Below are 20608 nucleotides of genomic sequence, written 5' to 3' on the forward strand. Positions count from 1 at the left end.
AAAATATCTGCAAGAAATATTTCAAACAAGAGTTAAAATCCTTACTAAATAAACAGCTCATTCAAATTGATAAAAGCAGATCTTAAAAACTAGACCTCTAAAACATGAGGAAGGGTCCTCAAACTCTTCCTGTAGAAAATCAGAGAGTAAATATTTTAGGCTTTGATGGCCATACAATCTCTGTCATAGCTACTCACCCCTGCTGCTGCAGCAAGAAAAAAACACAGATGATATGATACATAAATGATGGGCCTGGTTGTGTCTCGGTGAAATTTAATTTACAATAATAGATCGTGGCTGAATTGGCCAGCAGCCCATAGTTTGCCAACTCCTGCTCTAATAGAGGAAAGGGTCAAGAATTGTAACAAAATTGTAAAGTAAACTGGTCAAAGCAAAACAATATTCAACCCTACTAGTAATAAAAGGAATGCAAAGGAAAACAATGAAATCTATTTTTCCCTAAAATATTATAAAATACCATGATACGTGACTAGGAGGGAGAGCATACTGACATAAGCTTCACAACATTTCTGAAGATCAAATGCATATATATGTGTGTGTATGTATAGACACAGACATATATTTTATGCACACACACACACGCACATGTCCAAAAACATAGAATTAGAATTTGGAATTCTTACCAAGGATGCATGGGATTTAGTTTGAATTTTAGAACTTGAATTAGTCCAAAAGCTATTTAGAGATGAATCAAGAATAAGACAATAATTCTTGGGGCCATAATAATGATTTATTTAGTAATATATACGCACTTTCCTAGCCCCATTATTTACCTGGAGAACAAAAATAGGTAAGAAGTGGGAAAAGTCATACAACCTCTCTTCTAGTAGTAGGAGTTCTTAACAATGGGACTATGAGGTCTCCTACTCAGTCTCCCCCTTATCACCTTCCTTCATCCCATGGACAAAGAAGCTTCTGAAGAAATCATATTAAGCAAAAGGAAGAAGCATGTACTTCTAGCCATAGGGCTGTCCATCCTATATGAGGAGTCTTAATATCCCCATTGGTCCATAAGTCCAACAATTTTTGCATAAAAATACTTTCCTAATACCTTTGAACTGTAAGTAGAATAAATTACAAATTACAAAGTTTTGTGACTAAAAAAAATGAAGATTCCACTAAGATGTAAAATTCAATTCTGATACACTCTCAACTATTGTGAAAGACTGACATAGATTTGCAAAGAGTATCATAGCTAATATTTTTTCTTTTTGAAATTATCTTTCTTTCTTCCCTGTTCACAAAAGTAACCATGAACCACAAATTTCATAAAGAAAGAACTTAAAAGAAACATGATGCCAGTACTTAGAGACAACTACTCTTGATATTGTGAAGTACATGATCTCAGATTTTAATATTCATGTATATGGGTGTATTTACCAAACTAAGATCTACTAAACAAATTAGTCTTTAATTTGCTCTATTTCGCTTAAAAATAAAAAGAATTTTAATATACACAGGTAAAAATGAGATCTTCCCCCTTTTAACCACATTGCATTCCACTGGAGTATGTGACATAAATTATTTATGTCATCTTCTACTGATGGACACTGAGGCTACAAAATTATTTTCACCATTTTCCACTGTAACATGAACATTTCAGTATACATATTTGAGTGAGTTTGCCCTTTTACTTCCCTTAGGGTAAATTCACAGAAATGCAATTTTCTATGTTGAACAGTATCTAAATTTAATATTTTGCATTACATTAATAAATTACCCTCTAGAAGAGTTGTAACAATTTACTCTGTCCCAAAGTTTCCAATATGAGTGTGTTTAAATAAATTATGGGATTTTCCACCGACTAAAATACTGTGTTTCAAAAATTAATGACGTGGCAAGCTACACATAGGGTTATATCAAGTAAAACAAGATACAAGATATAAGAAAACATACCATCGATAGGATATATCAGTATATAAATTATTATATATATATGTGGAAAGGAATAAAAACGGTGTATAATATATATGTGTGTCAAGAAGTGTCACAACTTAGGGAAAGGATCAGAGCAAAATTTTTAAATTATCTCTTATGTTTTTCTACATTTGCTAAATTTCCCAGAATTTGTGCAAATTTTAGTTATAATCTGAAAACCAGTAGGTTAAGGAAATATTGGAAATCACAAAGCTGAAGAAACATATTCTCACATATTTTGTAGCTTGCCTGATATTAGACCTACAACTGTAAAACAGAAAGCCCCTAATGTGCCCCAATCAGGACTATTCAAACACACCAGACTGGACTACCTTGTCCCCAACAAAGGGCTTGTTCTAATTCATGAAATGTCTTCATGCCTAATAGCAAACAGAAGAAAACCTTTCTCTTCTCCACTGAGAAGGCAAGTAAGAGCAAAACAGTGAGTCTCTGAAAACAGAGGAAACCAGCTCTCTGAGCTAGCTCTAATCCCGGCTGCAGGCATTTTGGAAAGCGTCTTGGAAGGGAACAAATCATTAATAAAGACTCAATACTTACAGTGACCTTTGAGCAATTCCAGATGTAGACGTGCAGATTTTTCCACAAATAATAAAGACAGGCCGGCTACAAGAAGTGACAGTCCGAAACAGACTTGCAGGAGGCTAGAATTACATGGGACACAGAAAAGAGACTGAGCAGAAATGAAACAACGCAAAAAGAATCCAGATCCTTCACCAAACAACCAGAGATTTATTCTCTTACATGAGTTTTTACCAATTCTTTCTTTTGTGGAGAGGAAAGACTGTGATTTTATATTTTCTGGGTATGATTATGGTTTTATCAGTCTTTGTGATGCACTTCGTCTCCATCCTAACACTATGTTAAGTTTTTATACAGAATGACTCATTTAATCCTCATATAAACCCAACTTGGTAAAGACGATTATTCACATTTTATAATTAGAAAAGGGAGGCACAGACATTTAGGTACCTTGGCCAAGATCGTGCATCTAGAACAAGGGTCGACAAAGTTCTTAAAGGGCTAGAGAGTAAATATTGGATTTGCTGATACCAGGTCTCGGGCACAACGGTCCGACTCCGCTGCAGAGTGTGAAAGCATGTGGAGACAGTCCTCAAACCTGTGAACGTGGCCGTGTTACCCAAACAGGTGGCGGGTTCACTGGCTGTGGTTTGCCAACCCGTGGCCTAGAAAGTCATAGAGCAAGACTCAAACTAAGTCTATGCCTGTCATAATTAGACTGCCATACAATAGGGGAAATAAAATCAGTGTGATTCTCCTTCCATAGTCTGGGCTCACTCCTTCTCAAGTATACTTTTGGCTCTCTCTACAGTCCTGTTCAAAGGAAATTGACCACTTAATGTGAGTTGCCACTTACTGTGATTTGGTGGACAAAAAGAGTGGGATTCCCAGAGGGCATAAACAAGGTAGGTAGCTTTCCTAACAAAATGGGATTTAGCCATATTTTATCAGGATAGACGTACATACCTGAAATCTGGGCAAATACTTGGCCTTTGAAAATGGAGGGGGAAAGAAGGAGATGATTTGGGGCCCATTTTTAAGTTAGAAATATTTAGTTTAACAAGTCTTAGGACCTCAATACTTTTTCCTTAACTTCAAAACTATTATCACTGAGCAAATTTGTCTCATTAAGTATAGTAATATTGGGAAACATAGCTGTACTCATTTTAAATTGCTGAAAATTCAAAGTTGTGAGGAAAAGATATTTTGATAATATTTAGCTTTTCTGGAGTTTATGGAGTAGCATTGAAAAATAACCGAAAGGCTGTGCCAGTTGTTTGATTTTTTAATAATAAGGTCTTTAGCCGAATTTATTTGAAAACTACATCCATGAATACAGAATGAATCAAGATTACATAAGACTGCTAAAATAATTGATAAGTAACATAATCTGTAGACAGGAAAAAGAAGAGTCAGAAATTTAAACTCTCAGCCTTAATGTTATTATGGCCCAGTCAACCGACCTGAGCCTTCTCTTTAAATCTGAATCTTCCATGGGAAAATGGCATTAATAATCACCTGCTAACTGACCAGGGCTTTCGTGAAATTTCTATGAAAAAATGCAGAAAGTCACTTTGTAGATTTAGAACACTACCTTCATTAAGGTAGTCGTCTAAGACTTACAATTTATTTTAACAAAGAAAAATATCTTTGTTTTTTTTTTCTTCTGTCTTTCACTTAACTGTAATTTCTTTCACCAGAAACATAGTAAAGAAGACACCCAGAGCTCCGAGTCTAGGCCAGCCTATCACTGTGAAAAAGTGAAATCAATCCATAATCCTATTACCATTTCAGTTTTCAGGACCTTTAAAATTTCTTCCTTACCATTGATAATCACCATCCCTAAATATTCTACTTACTAGATTCCTAAACATTTTCTCAAAGGCTAAATAAAGACTAAATCACAAGAACATTTAGAAGAACACAAATTATTTGTTTTAAGAAGTTTACACAAAGCGATTAACTAAAATTTTAGCTAGATTTCCAATATCATAAGGACGCTGTAACAGATTGTGTTATTTTTCTAAATATTTGCAGCCCAGCTCTTGGGAAAGATTATACTCCCTCACTTCATTGATGTCAACCTTTGTCATATGACTCATGAAAAGTGAGAAGTAACATTGTCACTTGCCAGTAGATATTTAAGAGCTACTATAATTTGCCAGTTTCTCTTTACTCCTGTGATAGAAGCCTAGATTATTCCAGATAAGGGCTCCATCAAGCAGGGGTCCAGAGTGAAGACAACATGGAACAGCGCTAGACCACCCATGAGACTAAGAAGAATGAGTGAAAAATAAAATTTTGTTCTGGCTAGTCATGGTATTTTCGGTTACCTGTTACCACAGGATAACCTAGGCTGTCCTAAGTGACTAATTAGAGAACATCAAAGTCCAATTACATGCTGTACTTTGACACTTTAATTATAATAATATAAAGATGGCAGCAGATAAAACATCTCATTTATTCAGAAAGAAGCATTTTAATGTTTCCTATACGTTAACACAATTAAAACAGGATATAAAACTAATTTTTGTCTGCACGAAATCACAAAAATGGTATAAGGAATTCAGAATCCTAAAGAATGTTTAAGTTATTTACAGGAGAGGAAAACATATAATCAGAAAATCACATCCAGAAATAATGATGGCCATTATTAAGGGGTTATCTTTAACCTGGGAAGATGGGGCTCTCACCATGCCTTTCTATAAGCACTTTTTTCTTTTCTCCTTTTTAGCCAAGAAACTTCAAAACTATTTTCAAGGAAAAGAGAAATGACTCTCAAAACGTATTAGCAAAATTCAAGAGATTTCTTTAATCCAAAGACTAATAATATGTACATTTCTTTGCCTAGAAGCTATGCCCTAATATTATGCAGGTCACATCAAGATTTCTATTTTTAATAAAAAGTAAATTGTGTCATCAGTATTTTTTTTAACCTAATATCTCTAATATCTGGCTCGACACAAGGCACATACTGTTTCAGGGATAACATTAGACATGCTTTACAATTTCAAGAAATTATCAACACAGTACCAAGGATACCCTGCCCTCTGCTGTCTGTATTATAATTTTGCATGTTTAATAGTTAAATCACTTCATATAAAATCCCAGTTTTTTTTCCCTCCACATTGTGGTACTTAAACATTGTTTCTATTCTGTTAGCTGTTTTCTTAAACTACGTAACCTGTATATTTCACTTAAATACTTAAAGCTAAGTAATGTCGTTATACTGCTCCTGAGTTAAGGAACCAGAGTGCTTTAATGCTAACTAGTCATTTCTCAAGTTGAAGTCTCTTGTTGGTTCCACACTAATTTCTCTTATTTTTACCCCATCAATCATAAAATGTGATTATTTCATATGGTAAATGTTGGCTAATAGTCACACAGGCATTTTCTATTTCATGTGATTGCTTTCCTCCTTGCATGTGGGACTTTCCCTTGAAATCACTTCATATTTAGTGCTGACCTGATGTGAAATGCTCCCTATTATTATTTGCAAAAATCTCTAGTTTGTCCTTCTTTAAAGGCTCAGTAGAAATCCATTCCAGATAAACAATTCTTTTCCCTGACTCCTTGGAGATAATACTCTCTAGTCTTCTAGTTTCCATTGTTGCTACTGATACCACTCATCTCCGTACTCCAGCTCGCCTCTCTGGCTCATTTAGCGATTTACCAATAAGTTGCCCCACTAACAATCTAGTCAGGCTTTTGTCACCACCGATTTAGGGGAATTTCCCAAAGAATTGGGAAATTTCATTTTTTCATTGGCTTTCAATACCACCTGTATTGTAGCTTCCTCCATTCTATTCTGTTCCTGTCTGTATCTGTCATTTCAAATAGTTTCTAGAATTTTAAATGCAGATTTAAAATGCATGGTTTACATTGGGGCGCCTGGGTGGTACAGCGGTTAAGCGTCTGCCTTCAACTCAGGGCGTGATCTCGGCGTTCTGGGATCGAGCCCCACATCAGGCTCCTCCGCTATGAGCCTGCTTCTTCCTCTCCCACTCCCCCTGCTTGTGTTCCCTCTCTCGCTGGCTGTCTCTATCTCTGTCGAATAAATAAATAAAATCTTAAAAAAATAAAATAAAATAAAATAAAATAAAATGCATGGTTTACATAACCTGCATTTATGTCAATGAAGAGGAAATGTGTTCATGCATCACCATTTAGTATTTCACATTTTCTTGGTATTCTATACATATCTCGATGGTGGTCTTACACAATAACATTCAATTTTTTTTTAAATCGCATACTTGTATTTGTCACAAAAAACGCAGTGCTCTCCCCCAGTTATCATACTTTTTTGCAATTACATGCAGTACTGGTATTAATCTTAACATTAAATAGTAATGAACACATTTTTTAGACAAGTAAATTTAAATAGAATATATAGAATAGACGTTGCATAAAATCTGAAGTGCATATGCCACCTGGTATCATAATGGGTCTTCGAAACTTACATAGGCAGGCTTTCTGTTGGGCAGTCTACCTCATAGCAGAGCTAGCTAGCTGTGTCTTTTGGACACTCTAGATAGCTTCAGACACTTTTAGACAATTCAAGAAATAAGTCTGAAAAAATGCACACAACATATTATTATTTTCTTTTTTTTAAGATTTAGTTATTTATTTTAGAGAGATAGGGAGGGGTGGTAGGGGAAGAGAGAGAGAGAGAGAGAGAATCCTCAAGCAGACTCCCTGCTGAGCACCGAGCCCAACAGGGGGTTCGGTCTCACCACCCTGAGATTATAACCTGAGCTGAAATCAAGAGTTGGAGGCTCAACCAACTGAACCAGGTGGGGACCCCTCAAGTATTATTATTATTATTATTATTGATTAGTAAATATGGTACCACTCAAATAACATTATGTCCCAACCAATATGCAAACAAAATAGGTGAAATCTTACCACGAGTCAAAGTGGTCCTCACTAATTCAAAAATATTTGTCTTATACCTGACATGTGCTTGATAGAAATGCAAGTGATAGAGCAGTAGAAAGCAGGCCTGCCTGAGGTCATAGATTGTAGTCTCCTACAAGAGAGTAACGATTATCAAGCCCAGACAGTAAAGTGTGGTGAGGGCTACAATGGCAAAAGTACAGCCCATCATATGAGTTCTTAATTTCAAAAACATTTTGAAAAGATTCAGGCTCTTATGATGTGGCTTGAAATCACACCATAGACAGAAACTTGAAAAGCATCTGTTTTATTTCTTAGCCCTGAGAATCACATCATAACTCATTTGTTCTCTCTACATTATTTGAAATCCTAGATGGCCACTAAAAACAGTTCATAAAAAATTAAAACTTATTAAAAATGTTAGTGATGATTTACAAAGCTTGGTACAGATAGTTGCAAGTCAATACCATTTTGAAAGGGTATTTCTTGTGATGGATGGGTTCACTCAAAGTGCAGATTATTGGAGATTTGGTAAATCATACAAATATATCTGAGTTCTCTGGAATCAAGACAGAGTGAGAACACAGCAACTAAAAATAGGTAAGAGAAGATATATGAACCAAATATACTTTTAAAAGTGTACTGTATCAATTTAAAATTTTATTGGTGTAATATAATCCTGCACAAATTTAAAAAGCATAGAAGATTATCAGGATTAGAGACTCATTAAAATGGAGGTTCTATTTTAAATACCACAACCCAATAAGCATCAACTTGCAATGAAGCGAAATGACCCATTTTCTTTTTCTTTGCCTTCTCTCAACACAGGGAAGTTAAAGCAGCAAGGGGGTAATGCATGCACATGCTCTCAGAGGTATGCAATGATGTGTTCGGGGTTCACCAAGTCAGAGTAAAAACACAGCTCATGTGACTTCCTGGCACGTAAGATTTACCTAAGTGTATATAATTGAAACATTTAAATAGATTATATAGAATACATACCTTTGTGTAAAATTGTTGTGATTGAATATATGACTACATGGTTGACTTGTGTCTGCGGTTGGCCACGTCTGGTTGTGGCCCTTCCTTGGGGCTATGTGATCACAGACTATCTGGGTATATTTCAAGAGATCTGAAATGACCGTTGCTGAGAAGGAGCACCCCGTCAGACACAGAAGCCTGGGTTTAAGGATCCCTCTTACACTGAGTTTAAGGCTGTGGACAAGGCCCTAAACCTCTGTGCTGTTGGTCACGGGGTCTAGATCCCTAAAATGGGACTTCTGCGGCCCTTCCTATTCTCACATTCTGTGTTTGTGCGTGGTTTCTGCCAAGGTTTATTGAGTTGCAAAAGCAGAGGCACTCTACCTTCCTAAAAAAAAACCTTTGAGTACCCCAATATAATAATGGACTACATTTATTCACTGCCAGCTCATGTTCAAGGAATTTATAAGGTTGGGGCAACTGGGAAGGATACATGTGTATAAATATCTATACTCAATATTGTCTTTTATTAGTCTTCTAATGTTTATTATTAGTCTAATGTTTATTCATTAAATTATTTCATCCCAGACGGTAAACCTTACATTGTAGGAATTATACTCTTTATTCTGCCATCCAGACAGTAAGTTCTCAGGAATTTCTTGATTAATCACCAAGTCAGCTTTAAACACAATCAAGCAATTATTTAGTACCTAGAGTTTTTACCCGCTTTACTTCAGACAAAACTCTGAGGTGCATTTCTTAAATATAAAATAAGAACTTAAATAGTACTTCTCACTTTTATTCCCACAGTAGTTACTGGAGGAAGAAGGTAAAGAAAAGAATGAAACATTTAATTCTAATACAAGAGTGGGCAACACTATCATTTTATTAATACAAACCCATACCTGTCATTTTCATGTTAAACTTTTAAGATTAGTAAATTGGTACATGAATTATTGGTAAGGAAATTTTTCATGAGGAAGGTAGCCTTTAAAGTAAATCTTGTGCAGTGTGTAAGAGTATGTGCATAAGGAGATGGAAGGCAACTCTCAAAGGAGAAAGCTGTCTGAGCTTTTAGGTATGAATATAAAAAATCTCCCCTCATTTCACCTCTTTCCTCAGGGCCAGATTGTTCTGTGAACTGAGCTCATTCCAACTTGAATATACTTAATATGAATGAACATTACAGCAAATGTTAACAAGGCCAAATTCTGCTACCACAAAAATTTTAAAACAAATAATCACCATAAGGAAAATAGTCATAAACCCTGGCTTATGGCCCATGCTTGGTTGGGTTTTTAAAATATGCTACTCAAAATAATTCCACACAATTTTATCAAGTTCTTAACACTCATTACTCCAGTGGCTTTCAAGTTTTTACTGTGACCTCCAGTAAAAAATATATTTTACATCATGGCCAAGTGTATGTACTTATGTGTGTGTGTATATATTATGTAGAGTTATATATATAAACTTCATATATATATGAAATTATAAAATGGAAAAATGCTTTATAATACACACCTACCCTTACTGCATGCTATACATTATATTTTATATTCTCTATTTTCTTTTTAAAAAAGGCTGTTTAAGCCCTAGTTAATTGATTTTGCAACTCAGTACTGTATCATAAACCAATGCATAATAGAAAACAGGGACAAAATATTCTCTCCAAGAACATGGAGTGAGAGCAAATGAAGGGGCACCTGGGTGGCTCAGTTGGTTGAGCGTCCAACTCTTGATTTCCAACTGACCCTTGGTTTTAGCTCAGGTCATGATCTCAGGGTCTGGGATCAATCCCTGCGGTAGGCTCCAGGCAGAGTCTGCTTAAGATTCTCTCTCTCCCTCTGCCCCTCCCCCCTTAAAAAAAAGAGTAACAATCCATTTCATTCAGTAACTCTGAGAAGTCAAGGGCTTTTTAATTATACTTATAATTTATAAATTTTTATTTCTTTAACTGGCACTTAGTTCATAAGATTACTCAATAACTGTGCAAAAAATACAGACTTAAGAGTTGGAAGCCCAAGTTTTAGGTTTGAGTCCAGGTTTTACCACTCTTTCAAAAGGGTAAAGGGCAAAACACAGTAGAAACACTTCATAAATCAGATCCCAAAACAAAGTAGCTAATCCTCAGCAATTATAGCACCATTATATTTTCACAGTTGTTTAGAGTTAGAAAAAACTTTTCCATAGGAGAGCCCATTTATAATACGAGTCTCTTTCTCCTTTTTCTCAATCATTCTAACATCTTCCCTTTCAATTTTCCGGCTGCAAAACAGTCCATCCATAAGATTTGACTTTTTACTTGCCTGTTACTTCTTCAGAAGTCCCCTCTTCTGATCTGCAGGACTCAGCAAATATCATCTTAAAATCAACCCATAATGAAAACAAATGTTTCGATTAGACTGTCTTTTGAAATTAAATGATTCAGAATCTTCTATGCTGCAGGTATTTCAGTGAAGTAGTGGTCTTACTTTTTCTTCTATTAGGCTGAGACTTGGTTAAAAAAAAAAAAATCTGTACCTTAGCACATTTGATTATCTTCATTACTAATTATTTTCTAGCTACTCTACTTCTGTAGTACTCAAGGCAAGAAAATCTTTAGATCTGAAACCGGAGGGAGCTTTTGAAATCTATGGGATGAATCGGTCTCATTCATCTGCCCTGGGGTGGGCCTTGGGCATGGATTACTTAAATTCCCAGGTGACTCAACTGGGTAGACAAGATTGAGAACCACTCCTTTCGTTTATCCCACTAATTAAGAAGCAGCTAAGAGACTCAAAATTCAGTCAAGAGACTCAAAATTGATTCAGTCAAGAAACTCAAAGATTACATCCTTACATTCCGGTGAGAGGAAGTTATAGCCATATCAAAGATCTACCAAGAGTCACTATCCCTTTTCCTACATCAATAATTTTTCCCTCTGAATATTCGGGGAAGCATAGAAACCATCATTTGTCCCATCTTTAAAAAATTAAAATGAAAAACTTTTCCCAATCACACCCCCTTCTCATCAACACTTCATTTTGTTTTTCTTGATACCAAAACTCTTCAAAAAAGGATTTATACTGGCTGTTTTCACTTTCTTTCCTCATTTTCTCTGGAACTTACTCCATTCATGACTTCCCCCACTACAACCATGTCCTTGAAATTGTGTGTTTCAAAGTTGCCAATAATTTGCATGACCCTAAATAAAACAGCTAGTGCTCAGACTTCCACCTCCTTTGGTGGAAGTGGTGGAATTTTGATGGCTCCTCCCTTCATTACACACTCTTCCCTCACTTCCTGGATAAAGTTTCCCTGGTGGCTATTTCCTCTCCATTCCCTTCGCTGGCCTATCCCTCTAACCAGCTCCAGCTGACACTCAGTACTCAGTCATTGCCCCTCTGTGCTCATTTCATTTCTGGTTCCCCATCATTCTTAGAGCTTTAAACACCATCTCCCTATTGAGAACCAATGAATTTTTAAAAGTCCGACTCTTCTCTCCTCCCCAGTGTTTTTATACCCAACTGCCTACTTGACATCTCAATTGAGCATTGATTAGGCATTTCAAGCTTACCATGTATGAAAACAAACTCTTACTATTAGCTCAGACATGTTCTTTCTCCTGGCTTCCCCATCTTGTCTTCCCCATCTTTCTAGCTCTTCAGGCCCCACACCTGCGAATCATCTAGGACCACTCATTCTTTTATACACACATTTGTTCATCCAGCAAGCCCTGTGGAGTCAGAGTCTACCTTACAAACAGATCCAGAGTTCAAGTCCAGCCGCCTGTACTGCTTCCTCCCTGACCGTTCCCTCTCACATGGGTCGCTACAACAGCTTTCTAAGACAATCTCTTTTCTTCTTTTACTGTCTACAGCCACAGAGAAGCCAGAGGTAGCATTTTCAAATACATGTCATATATTGTCTTTCCCTTGTCCAAAAGATTTATATTCTGTTTTACTAAGAACTGAATTCAAAAGATTTACAATTGTTGATAAGATCCCATGTGTTTTAACTCCCTATTCCTTCTCTAAATTCATTTCCTGTGCTTTCTAGTCATGCACGCTGCTCCAGGCACATTGGTCTCCATGATGTTCTTAGGAGCTGCAGATATGTGTCATGTCATGGCCTTTATATTGGGCTCTTCTATTTGCTAGAGATTCTTTTGCAACCCTCGCCTAATACACCCAGATTCTTCCAATGGTTTGTCTCTCAGTTCCTTCAGGTCTTGCTCAATGGTCTCACCCGGCCAAACTACTAAAATTACAATACCTCTCATAATCTCTATACCCCTTTCTTGGTTAGCTGATCCATGGCAGTTATTAACTTATCACCATCTAATGTACTGTAGGTTTGGTTGTGGGATTCCCACCCCCATGAGAATGTAAACTCCATCAGGAAAGAAATTTTTGATTTGGTTTTGTTCTGGTTTTGGGTTCTTTTAAGGTTCTATTTTTTTTTTTTTTAGCTCTATGGAGGTATAATTGACAAATTGTAAGATTTTTAAAGTGCACAACGTGATGGCTTGATATGTTGCATATTTGAAAGGATTCTCCCCAAGAACTTAATTAACAAATCCTTCCCCTCACTTTTGTGTGTGTGTGAGAGAAAATTTAAGTTCTACTCTCTTAGTAAATTTCCATTATACACTATGGTCACCATATGATACATTAGATCACCAGAACTTGCTCATCTCATCTCGTAACTGAAAGATTTTATATTTTAACCCCTCTCTCCCTTTGCCTCTCCCCTCTTCCCGCCTTAGCCCTTGGCAACCACTTTTCTACTCTGTATGTATGAGTTCAACTTCCCCCCCCCCAAGATTCTACATATAAGATTTGTTCTTTGAGGTATCTTTTCAGAAATCCATCTCAATTTCATTATCTTTTTATTGACTTCTTAGTCTCCATTACGTCCATTTTTACCTTTGTTATTCCCTTCCTTCTGATAACTTCGGGCTTAGTTTGTTCTTCTTTTTCTAGTTCTCGAGGTGTAAAGTTAGATTGTTTATTTAAGATCTTTCTTTTTTCTCGATGTAGGCATTTATTTCTACAAACCTCCCTCTTCAAACTGCTTTTGCTGTATCCCATAAGTTTTGGTGTGTTGTGTTTCCATTTTCCTTGGTCTCAAGATATTTTTTGATTTCTCTTTCGATTTTTTCTTCAACCCATTGGTTGTTCAGCAGCATGTTGTTTAATCCCCTAGTTGCAATTTTTTCAGTTTTTTTCCTGTAATGGATTTCTAGTTTTATACCATTGTGGTCAAGAGAGATGCTTGATGAGAGACACCTGATATGATTTCAATCTTCTTAAATTTATTAAGGCTTGTTTTGTGGCTTAACATATGATCTATCCTGGAGATGTTCCTTCTATACTTGAGAATAATGTATATCCTGCCAGTGTTGGATGGAATATTCTATAAATGGCAGTTAAGTCCATCTGGTCTAATGTGTAGTTTAGGTCCAATATCTCCTTACTAATTTTCTGCCTGATGGATTTATCCATTGTTCAAAGTGGGATATTCAAGTCCCCTATCATTATTGTACTGCTATCTATTTCTCCCTTAAGTTTTGTTAATATTTGCTTTATATATTTTGGTGCTCCTATGTTGGGTGCATACATATTTATTAACTTTATAACCTTTTGATGAATTGGCCCCTTTATCATTATATAATGACTTTTGTTTCTTATTACAGTCTTTGTTTTAAAGTCTATTTTGTCTGATGGCAGTATAGCTACCTCTGTTTTCTTTTGGTTTCAATTTGCATGGAATATCTTTTTCCATCCCCTCACTTTCAGGCTATATGTGTCCTCAAAGCTAAAGTGAGTCTCTTGGAGGCTCTGTGCCTGGGCAGGATTTATGGTGATAGTGTGCCTTCATCATTTCTACCCATTTTGAGGTGGGTATTTTCTCATTTGCCCAATGTGTAAGAGTCACTCAACTAGTTTCTGCATTTCTTTCATAGGTAATTGATCTGTATGTCGTTGTCCATTTGGCATGTCCCAGAGAGGAGGGGAGTTCAGGATACTCTTACATCACCTTAATCCAATCAGCTTTGTTTTGTTGAGTTTTTAAACAGTGTAAATAACAGTGCATAGAACTATGTTGAGCAAATAGTTGGTATTCAATATTCATTTGTCAAATAAATCAATGAAAAGTTTCAACTTTGTACTGGACACTTTAATCTTATAAATTTGTCCCTAATCTATATATTGGCAATCTCTAAATTCCCTCTTGGTTCCAAAGTTGTATGACTCCAATGGTAACATGTGCTCAGTCTGCTTGATGACCCATTTCCTGATTCACTACAGCCAAGTCATTGTGCTCCTCTTTCTGTCTAGAGCATTCGATTCTTGCTTATAATATTAGCATTTATCATAATATTTACTGCGAATTAGACCAACATTTAATCAAGGGCAAGGCATGTTTTTATGTTTCTTCACATCCTTACTATAATATACAGTGGTGTCTAGCACTTATAGTGTTAGGCTTTAAATAAATACCAATTCAGTGAGTGAGATTTGTATAAAATAATGCTTTAGGAGCTGGGAGAGAAATAATGTTTCTTTTTCATTTTTTTAACATCTAGCTGAAGAGTAGAAATGGGAATATCTGCATAGTGGGTCATTGAGAAGCTTTTTTAGATTTCCACTATTCCCCAGTCTTGAAAGTCAAGCACTCAAGCAACACATTTTTTTCTTCTCTAGGATGTTTTCCTTTGGGGGAATTTAAAAGTCATCATATCCTCTACTGCCCTGCTAGGAAATTAGAAGTTTCATTTAAAAGGAGAGAAGCATATCTAAGTCTGGCCAGGTAGATAAGTGAGTACTAATCCTAAAGCTTTCAAGAAATAGGTATTGCTTGAATCCCCCATTTTTATATTTTATTTCAATAATTTTTGAAAAGAAACAATCTAGGAAATACCTATCACTGAGTATCCTTTTAATTGCATACTCTAAATAACAATATTTTTTAAATAAAGAGAAAGATATAACTTTGTATAATAAAATTTTAAAGAAATTTTGTTCAATTCACATGTCTAAGCTTAAAGAACAACAAGATTTATGTATTTCGTTTCATGGTACATCTATGATATGAATTCATACTTCACTAGTTATTGCAGTACAAAATAGCATTATTCTGTCAAAAGAATGGAGTTCAAACATGTTTAATTTGAACTTATCATTCCTTTCCTAAAACTTACTTGCTATGCATACAAAATAAACTAAATCTATTTGCAGTTGAATTTTCTCCTCTTTGAAAATATCTCACCTTTACTAAAGCAAAAATCAGAACTCTCTTAAGTTCGTTTTGTTTTTAACATTCCATGACTGAAAGTACTGACTTACCCTAATTCCAGATATATTCAAAAGGCAGAAAAATCAGTTATAATACTAATAGCATCCACAATCTAAATATATGTTAAAGGAAGATCTTATTAGAATTTATTTGGAATTTGCACTCTAAGTCAAAAGAAAGTTGAGGGATAGGACATTTTCTGATATAAATTTGTCTTCACATTCAAAATAGTCATTATTACTTTTGAGAATTTATGTTTTTAATCACACTGGGGAAGGATGAAATTAAACATCTTTAAAAATGTCTTCACTAAGCCAAACAAAGCTATGTTTTTATTGGAGGATTTATCTAAATTATCTAAACTACTCAAATGAACATTTTCTAAATTTTTCAAAATGATGAATTACTATCATAAAAAGCTTTCATCTAATGAACTATAGAAATGATCTCTGAAAATATAGTCTTTAAAGCATCCATCTGAATAGCTCGATCATTCCGCTAGTGAAAGCAGAGGACTTAGACTTTCCTTGAAAGGATCTCTCTAGATCATCCCCATGCTCTGTTGGACACATATGCATCCTATAATCCTTCATCAAGCAACTTCTGCCATTGTGTACCAACTTTTAAAGATCAAAATTCTTGCTTCCTTCCATAAAGAACTAACAGACAGACAACAAAAATAATTAAAATAAAATAAATGCTTACTAGGGTATGAAAAGTCTGCAACACAGGATAATCCAGGTTTTGTAGGGCCTGAAACTTACTCTATTTGAGGGATATTTTTTATGAAAGAGAATATAAACTTACAAATATAAAAGTAGGCATGTATGTGAATATTTAGGATGAGAAGATAAATCATGAAAAACTGCAAAATTTTTAAAAAGCTGAAAATACTACAAATTTTACAAGATTCGCTAATTCTAGTATAAAGATTAGTATTTTCTCTGATATAATTTATTGAAATTATTCCAGCATTTATAGTTGAGAAAATTTATATCTTCACAACTTGTTATTAGTAATGCAATAAAAATGTTTAAGATTGTTATCCAATTTAGAAAGTCTTTTTTCAAGTTTCTTTCATACAAATAAGATTTCAGGCATTTCAAGTATGCAAATGTACATGGAGCATCTCACATTTTCTGAGTTGACAACACGTATCAGCCAGTTTGTCACAAACATCTTCATTGCTTTGATGCCTTTAGGAGTTTCATGTTATCCTCATCAGAGTCAATAATGATGTCCAATCAGTCATAAATTTAAGTCTTTTTCCAATGGGCTTCTATGACTCATTCTTCTTCATTCATTTGATTGTCTAATGATTCCGTAGCTATTCATTCCCTTGCCCTGGAAAATATCTCCCTCTTTTACTAAGTTACTACTTTAAGTATGATTTGAACATGGTTTTTTACAATTTGCTTCTCATTGTCAAGATAATCTTAGGTAATTTTAGTGAATTTAGTTAATTATGCCCCTTTTTTGCTTTTGTTTGCATATTTCATTATTTTTACATGAAGTTTCTCCCATTTTTAAATATAAATACCTCAATTTATCTATAATGTCTCACTTGTTAGATCAAAGCATTCCAAAAAGTATTTCCTTATAATAGCTAAATGTCTTCCCCTTAGCTTTATCCTAAAAATGCTAAGTGACTGTGTCTAGTAGAACAAGACTCAAATCGTAGCTAATTGCAACTGAACTATCTTTTACCTCATAGTAAATACACATTCATGGAATGGAAAAATGGAAAAGGAAACCAAATCGTACTAGGTAAGCTCAAGGAAGGCATCACAAGGTACATGAATATTAATGCCAATTCTTAGAAAATCGGTTAGTGTTCATGAGGTAGGGGAGAACTGTGGGCAAGAATTTGTGCAAGAGTTCAAAGCCCCACAGCACTAACCATGAACCCAAGGTTCTGACCCTGATGTCACCATCTTTCTCTTCTAGTTAGTTATCCAACATCCTTGTTTCTCAATTTCTACCTCCTCATGTACAGTAACAATTGTGGTTATTATAACTTGAAGGCAATTAAAATAAGCCATGTGACATACAAATTTCTAGGTGAAAATAGAATAAAAGCACTTTAAGATGTTGGGATCGTAAAGGTAAAGAACATGTGATGAATATATTTGAAACATATGAAACCATGAAGGACGTGTTTGTTTTCAAGCCCATGGTACCAAAGTTCTGGAAACTTGAAGGAGATATTTTTGGAAAATGAGTGCACAGTTTTATTCCGTGGGTTTCATCAACCTGGAAGGGGTTTCAAGAAAGCTTAAATGACATCATGGATGAGAGATCTTTATGAAGAAGAAATTGTATCTACTTCTAATAAGGTTCTAATATCCACTTCTTGTGGTAAAGATCAAAGAAAGGGAAGGCCATCTTCTCCTCATAAGGAGTCTTATGAAAGTCAGATGCTCTGACATTGGATGGACTTTTGCAGAGACTATATCATTCCGATGTACTTAGTTTCTCAAACATCCCTAAAACCTCTTAGAAAAATAGATATCAACATCAAATCCCAAAGATTGGGAACAAATGTGCACTACACAAATGGTTTCTTTTTTGATTGTGATGGTTAATTTTATGTGTCAACTTGACTGGGCCACACAATGCCCAGATATTTGGTCAGACTATTCTAGGTGTGTCTGTGGTAGTGTTTTGGGATTTGAAGGTTAACATTTGAATCAGTAGACTGAGTAAAACAGATTGATTACTCTCCCCTGCTTGAATGGGCCCCATCCAATCAGTTGAAGGCCTGAATACAACAAAAGGCTGACCCTCCCATGAGAAAGAGGCAACTTCTCCTGCCTGACACTTTGAGGTGGATCACTGGTCTTTTTCTGCTTCCAAATTCAAATTGAAATATTGTCTCTTCATGGGTTTCTGAGTCTATCTAACATTTTTCCTGGTTCTTAGGCCTTCAGACTTGGACTAGAGGCTCCCCTGGGTCTCTAGCCTCCTGACTGCAGATCTTGGGATTTCTCAGCCTCCATTATCATATAAGCCAAATCTCTCTACAGATAGATAGTTATCTAGATATATATATATAAATATAAAATTATATACATACATATATATACCTAAAAATCTATCTTTCCATCTATGTAGAGAAAGATTTGTTCTATTGATTCTTGTTTCTCTGCAGAACCTTAATATAACTGATAAAAACAAGGCAGAATTTAATAAGGTAGCTAAGAAGAGACTGTCTAAATTAATATTCACACACACTTAAACTAGTCTTTATGTTTGGCCGGAGAGATACGGCATAAGGAAACAAAAGCAAATCCCATCTAGCAACATACAATCATGGAAGTGATATTTGGTCCACTTTATAGATAAGGAACATGAAATGTAGTGAGTTTAAATATTTTCCCAAAGATATACAGCAAATCAGTGGCAGGACCTCAATAGCACACTAGAATTCCCTGAATTCTAGCCTAGTGTTCTGTCCTTCACACCAGGCTGCTAATTTCACATCTGATTCTTCTTACACTTCAGTGGTTTAATACGTAAAATGATCTCGGAAGCTAACTCACACTCTCCTTTATTGTGCACCAATCCTTTCTTTAGAATGAGTGTGTTTCGCTGAACAAGACGGGATCTTAGGCCGGACAAGAAGTGTGCTGATATTTTAGGGAAGGTATGGCAGCGAAGGGCCAGGACAGATGAGCAGAATGCTTCTGGCTCCTGAGAGTCAGTCACAGAGAACGCTCTGTTGTCCTCCCTGAGATGGGAAGGGAGTAAATACTGAGCTGGTGCCAAGGTACTCAACTGCAAGGAGCAGGGAGGGGAGGATGCCAAGGCCTACAGAGAGGCATTGTCCCGGCAGCCTCCTGAAATCACCCCATCTCCACAGAAGGCTCTGGTGACCTGAACACGCCATAAACAAAGCTGACACTGCCACTACTAAGCACAAAAATTTGTTTCCAAGGACATTGCCTGAATATTCTTGTATGAGGCCCTCACTGTGCATCAACTGACTGCTTTGGGTAAATTTCACCACGACGCTTATTTAATTTTCATGCCCTTGGAAGTCTCACTCAATAGTTAATGATACACTGGCTTGGCAAAATAAAAGAAACTGTAGATTATTCCTGTAAAACACATCTGCTTACTACAGAAAAAAAGGTGTGGAAAGACAAATAAGACATTGATTCAAATGTCCCCAGACAGCTTTTAAAACCAGCTGAGAAAAACAAATCATATCAAAGAATACTTTCTAATTTCTAAGAAAGCAAATAAAACAGCCATTTAGTAAGTGTTTATCACAACTAGCTATACATTTTTAGTCAAGTCTATAATAAAAGTTTTATTTATGTAACTGGTGTGTTCAGTATATTTTCCCTGGTCTATGATTTCAAGCCAGATTTTGAAAGTTAAAATTATTGTAGATGTTTACAGGTGCTTTATGTTTCACTGGATCACTTCTCCATTGGGCCCCTGGTCAGAAGTGCAGCACCTACCACCCATCACAGCTGTTCCTATGGGAAAAATCAATCTTTTTGACAATGGAATAAGTCATGACAATTTCCACGAACACCCTCTGGTGAAAAGCAAGGATGGTTTGTTATACGTCTCACCCACATAGAAAGGACCAGAGGGAGCAACATCCCAGTGTTTACTTTGGATAAATCATCCAGATTTTATGAGTCCTTGCATAGATCCATTTCCTCCATCGGAACCAGCCACATGTCCCTGAGAGAGTTTTACAGACCTCCATGTGCTGCTGAGCTACGGTGTCCCCTGTCCGTAGGTAGGAAGGTCAGTATCTAGGATGACTCAGATGAAGTGTTTGACATATTCTATGGTCAGTTTTGGATATATTCAAGAGCTTGTTATCAGTGACCCTCATTGTATATTCACTTCTGGTGCCCCTCTCTTTGGGGATGAATGAGGGATAAATTTAGGTGGGCACATACATGGAATCAAATGCTTACTCTGGATGGTGGTGAGATACTCAAGA

At 35.8% G+C, this 20608-nt stretch overlaps 1 protein-coding gene across 1 annotated transcript in view; it reads right to left on the bottom strand.

The window, feature by feature from the left end:
• Positions 1 to 20608, bottom strand: part of LOC117801753 — a 179565-nt gene that overhangs the window by 111353 nt on the left and 47604 nt on the right. Inside the window, exon 2 of the mRNA XM_034657233.1 lies at positions 2929 to 3143. Coding sequence (XP_034513124.1) covers positions 2929 to 3143 — 215 coding nt within the window. The remainder of the gene's footprint in view (positions 1 to 2928; positions 3144 to 20608) is intronic.

This window comes from Ailuropoda melanoleuca, chromosome 1 (assembly GCF_002007445.2).
Source record: "Ailuropoda melanoleuca isolate Jingjing chromosome 1, ASM200744v2, whole genome shotgun sequence".
NCBI classification, from domain to species: domain Eukaryota; kingdom Metazoa; phylum Chordata; class Mammalia; order Carnivora; family Ursidae; genus Ailuropoda; species Ailuropoda melanoleuca.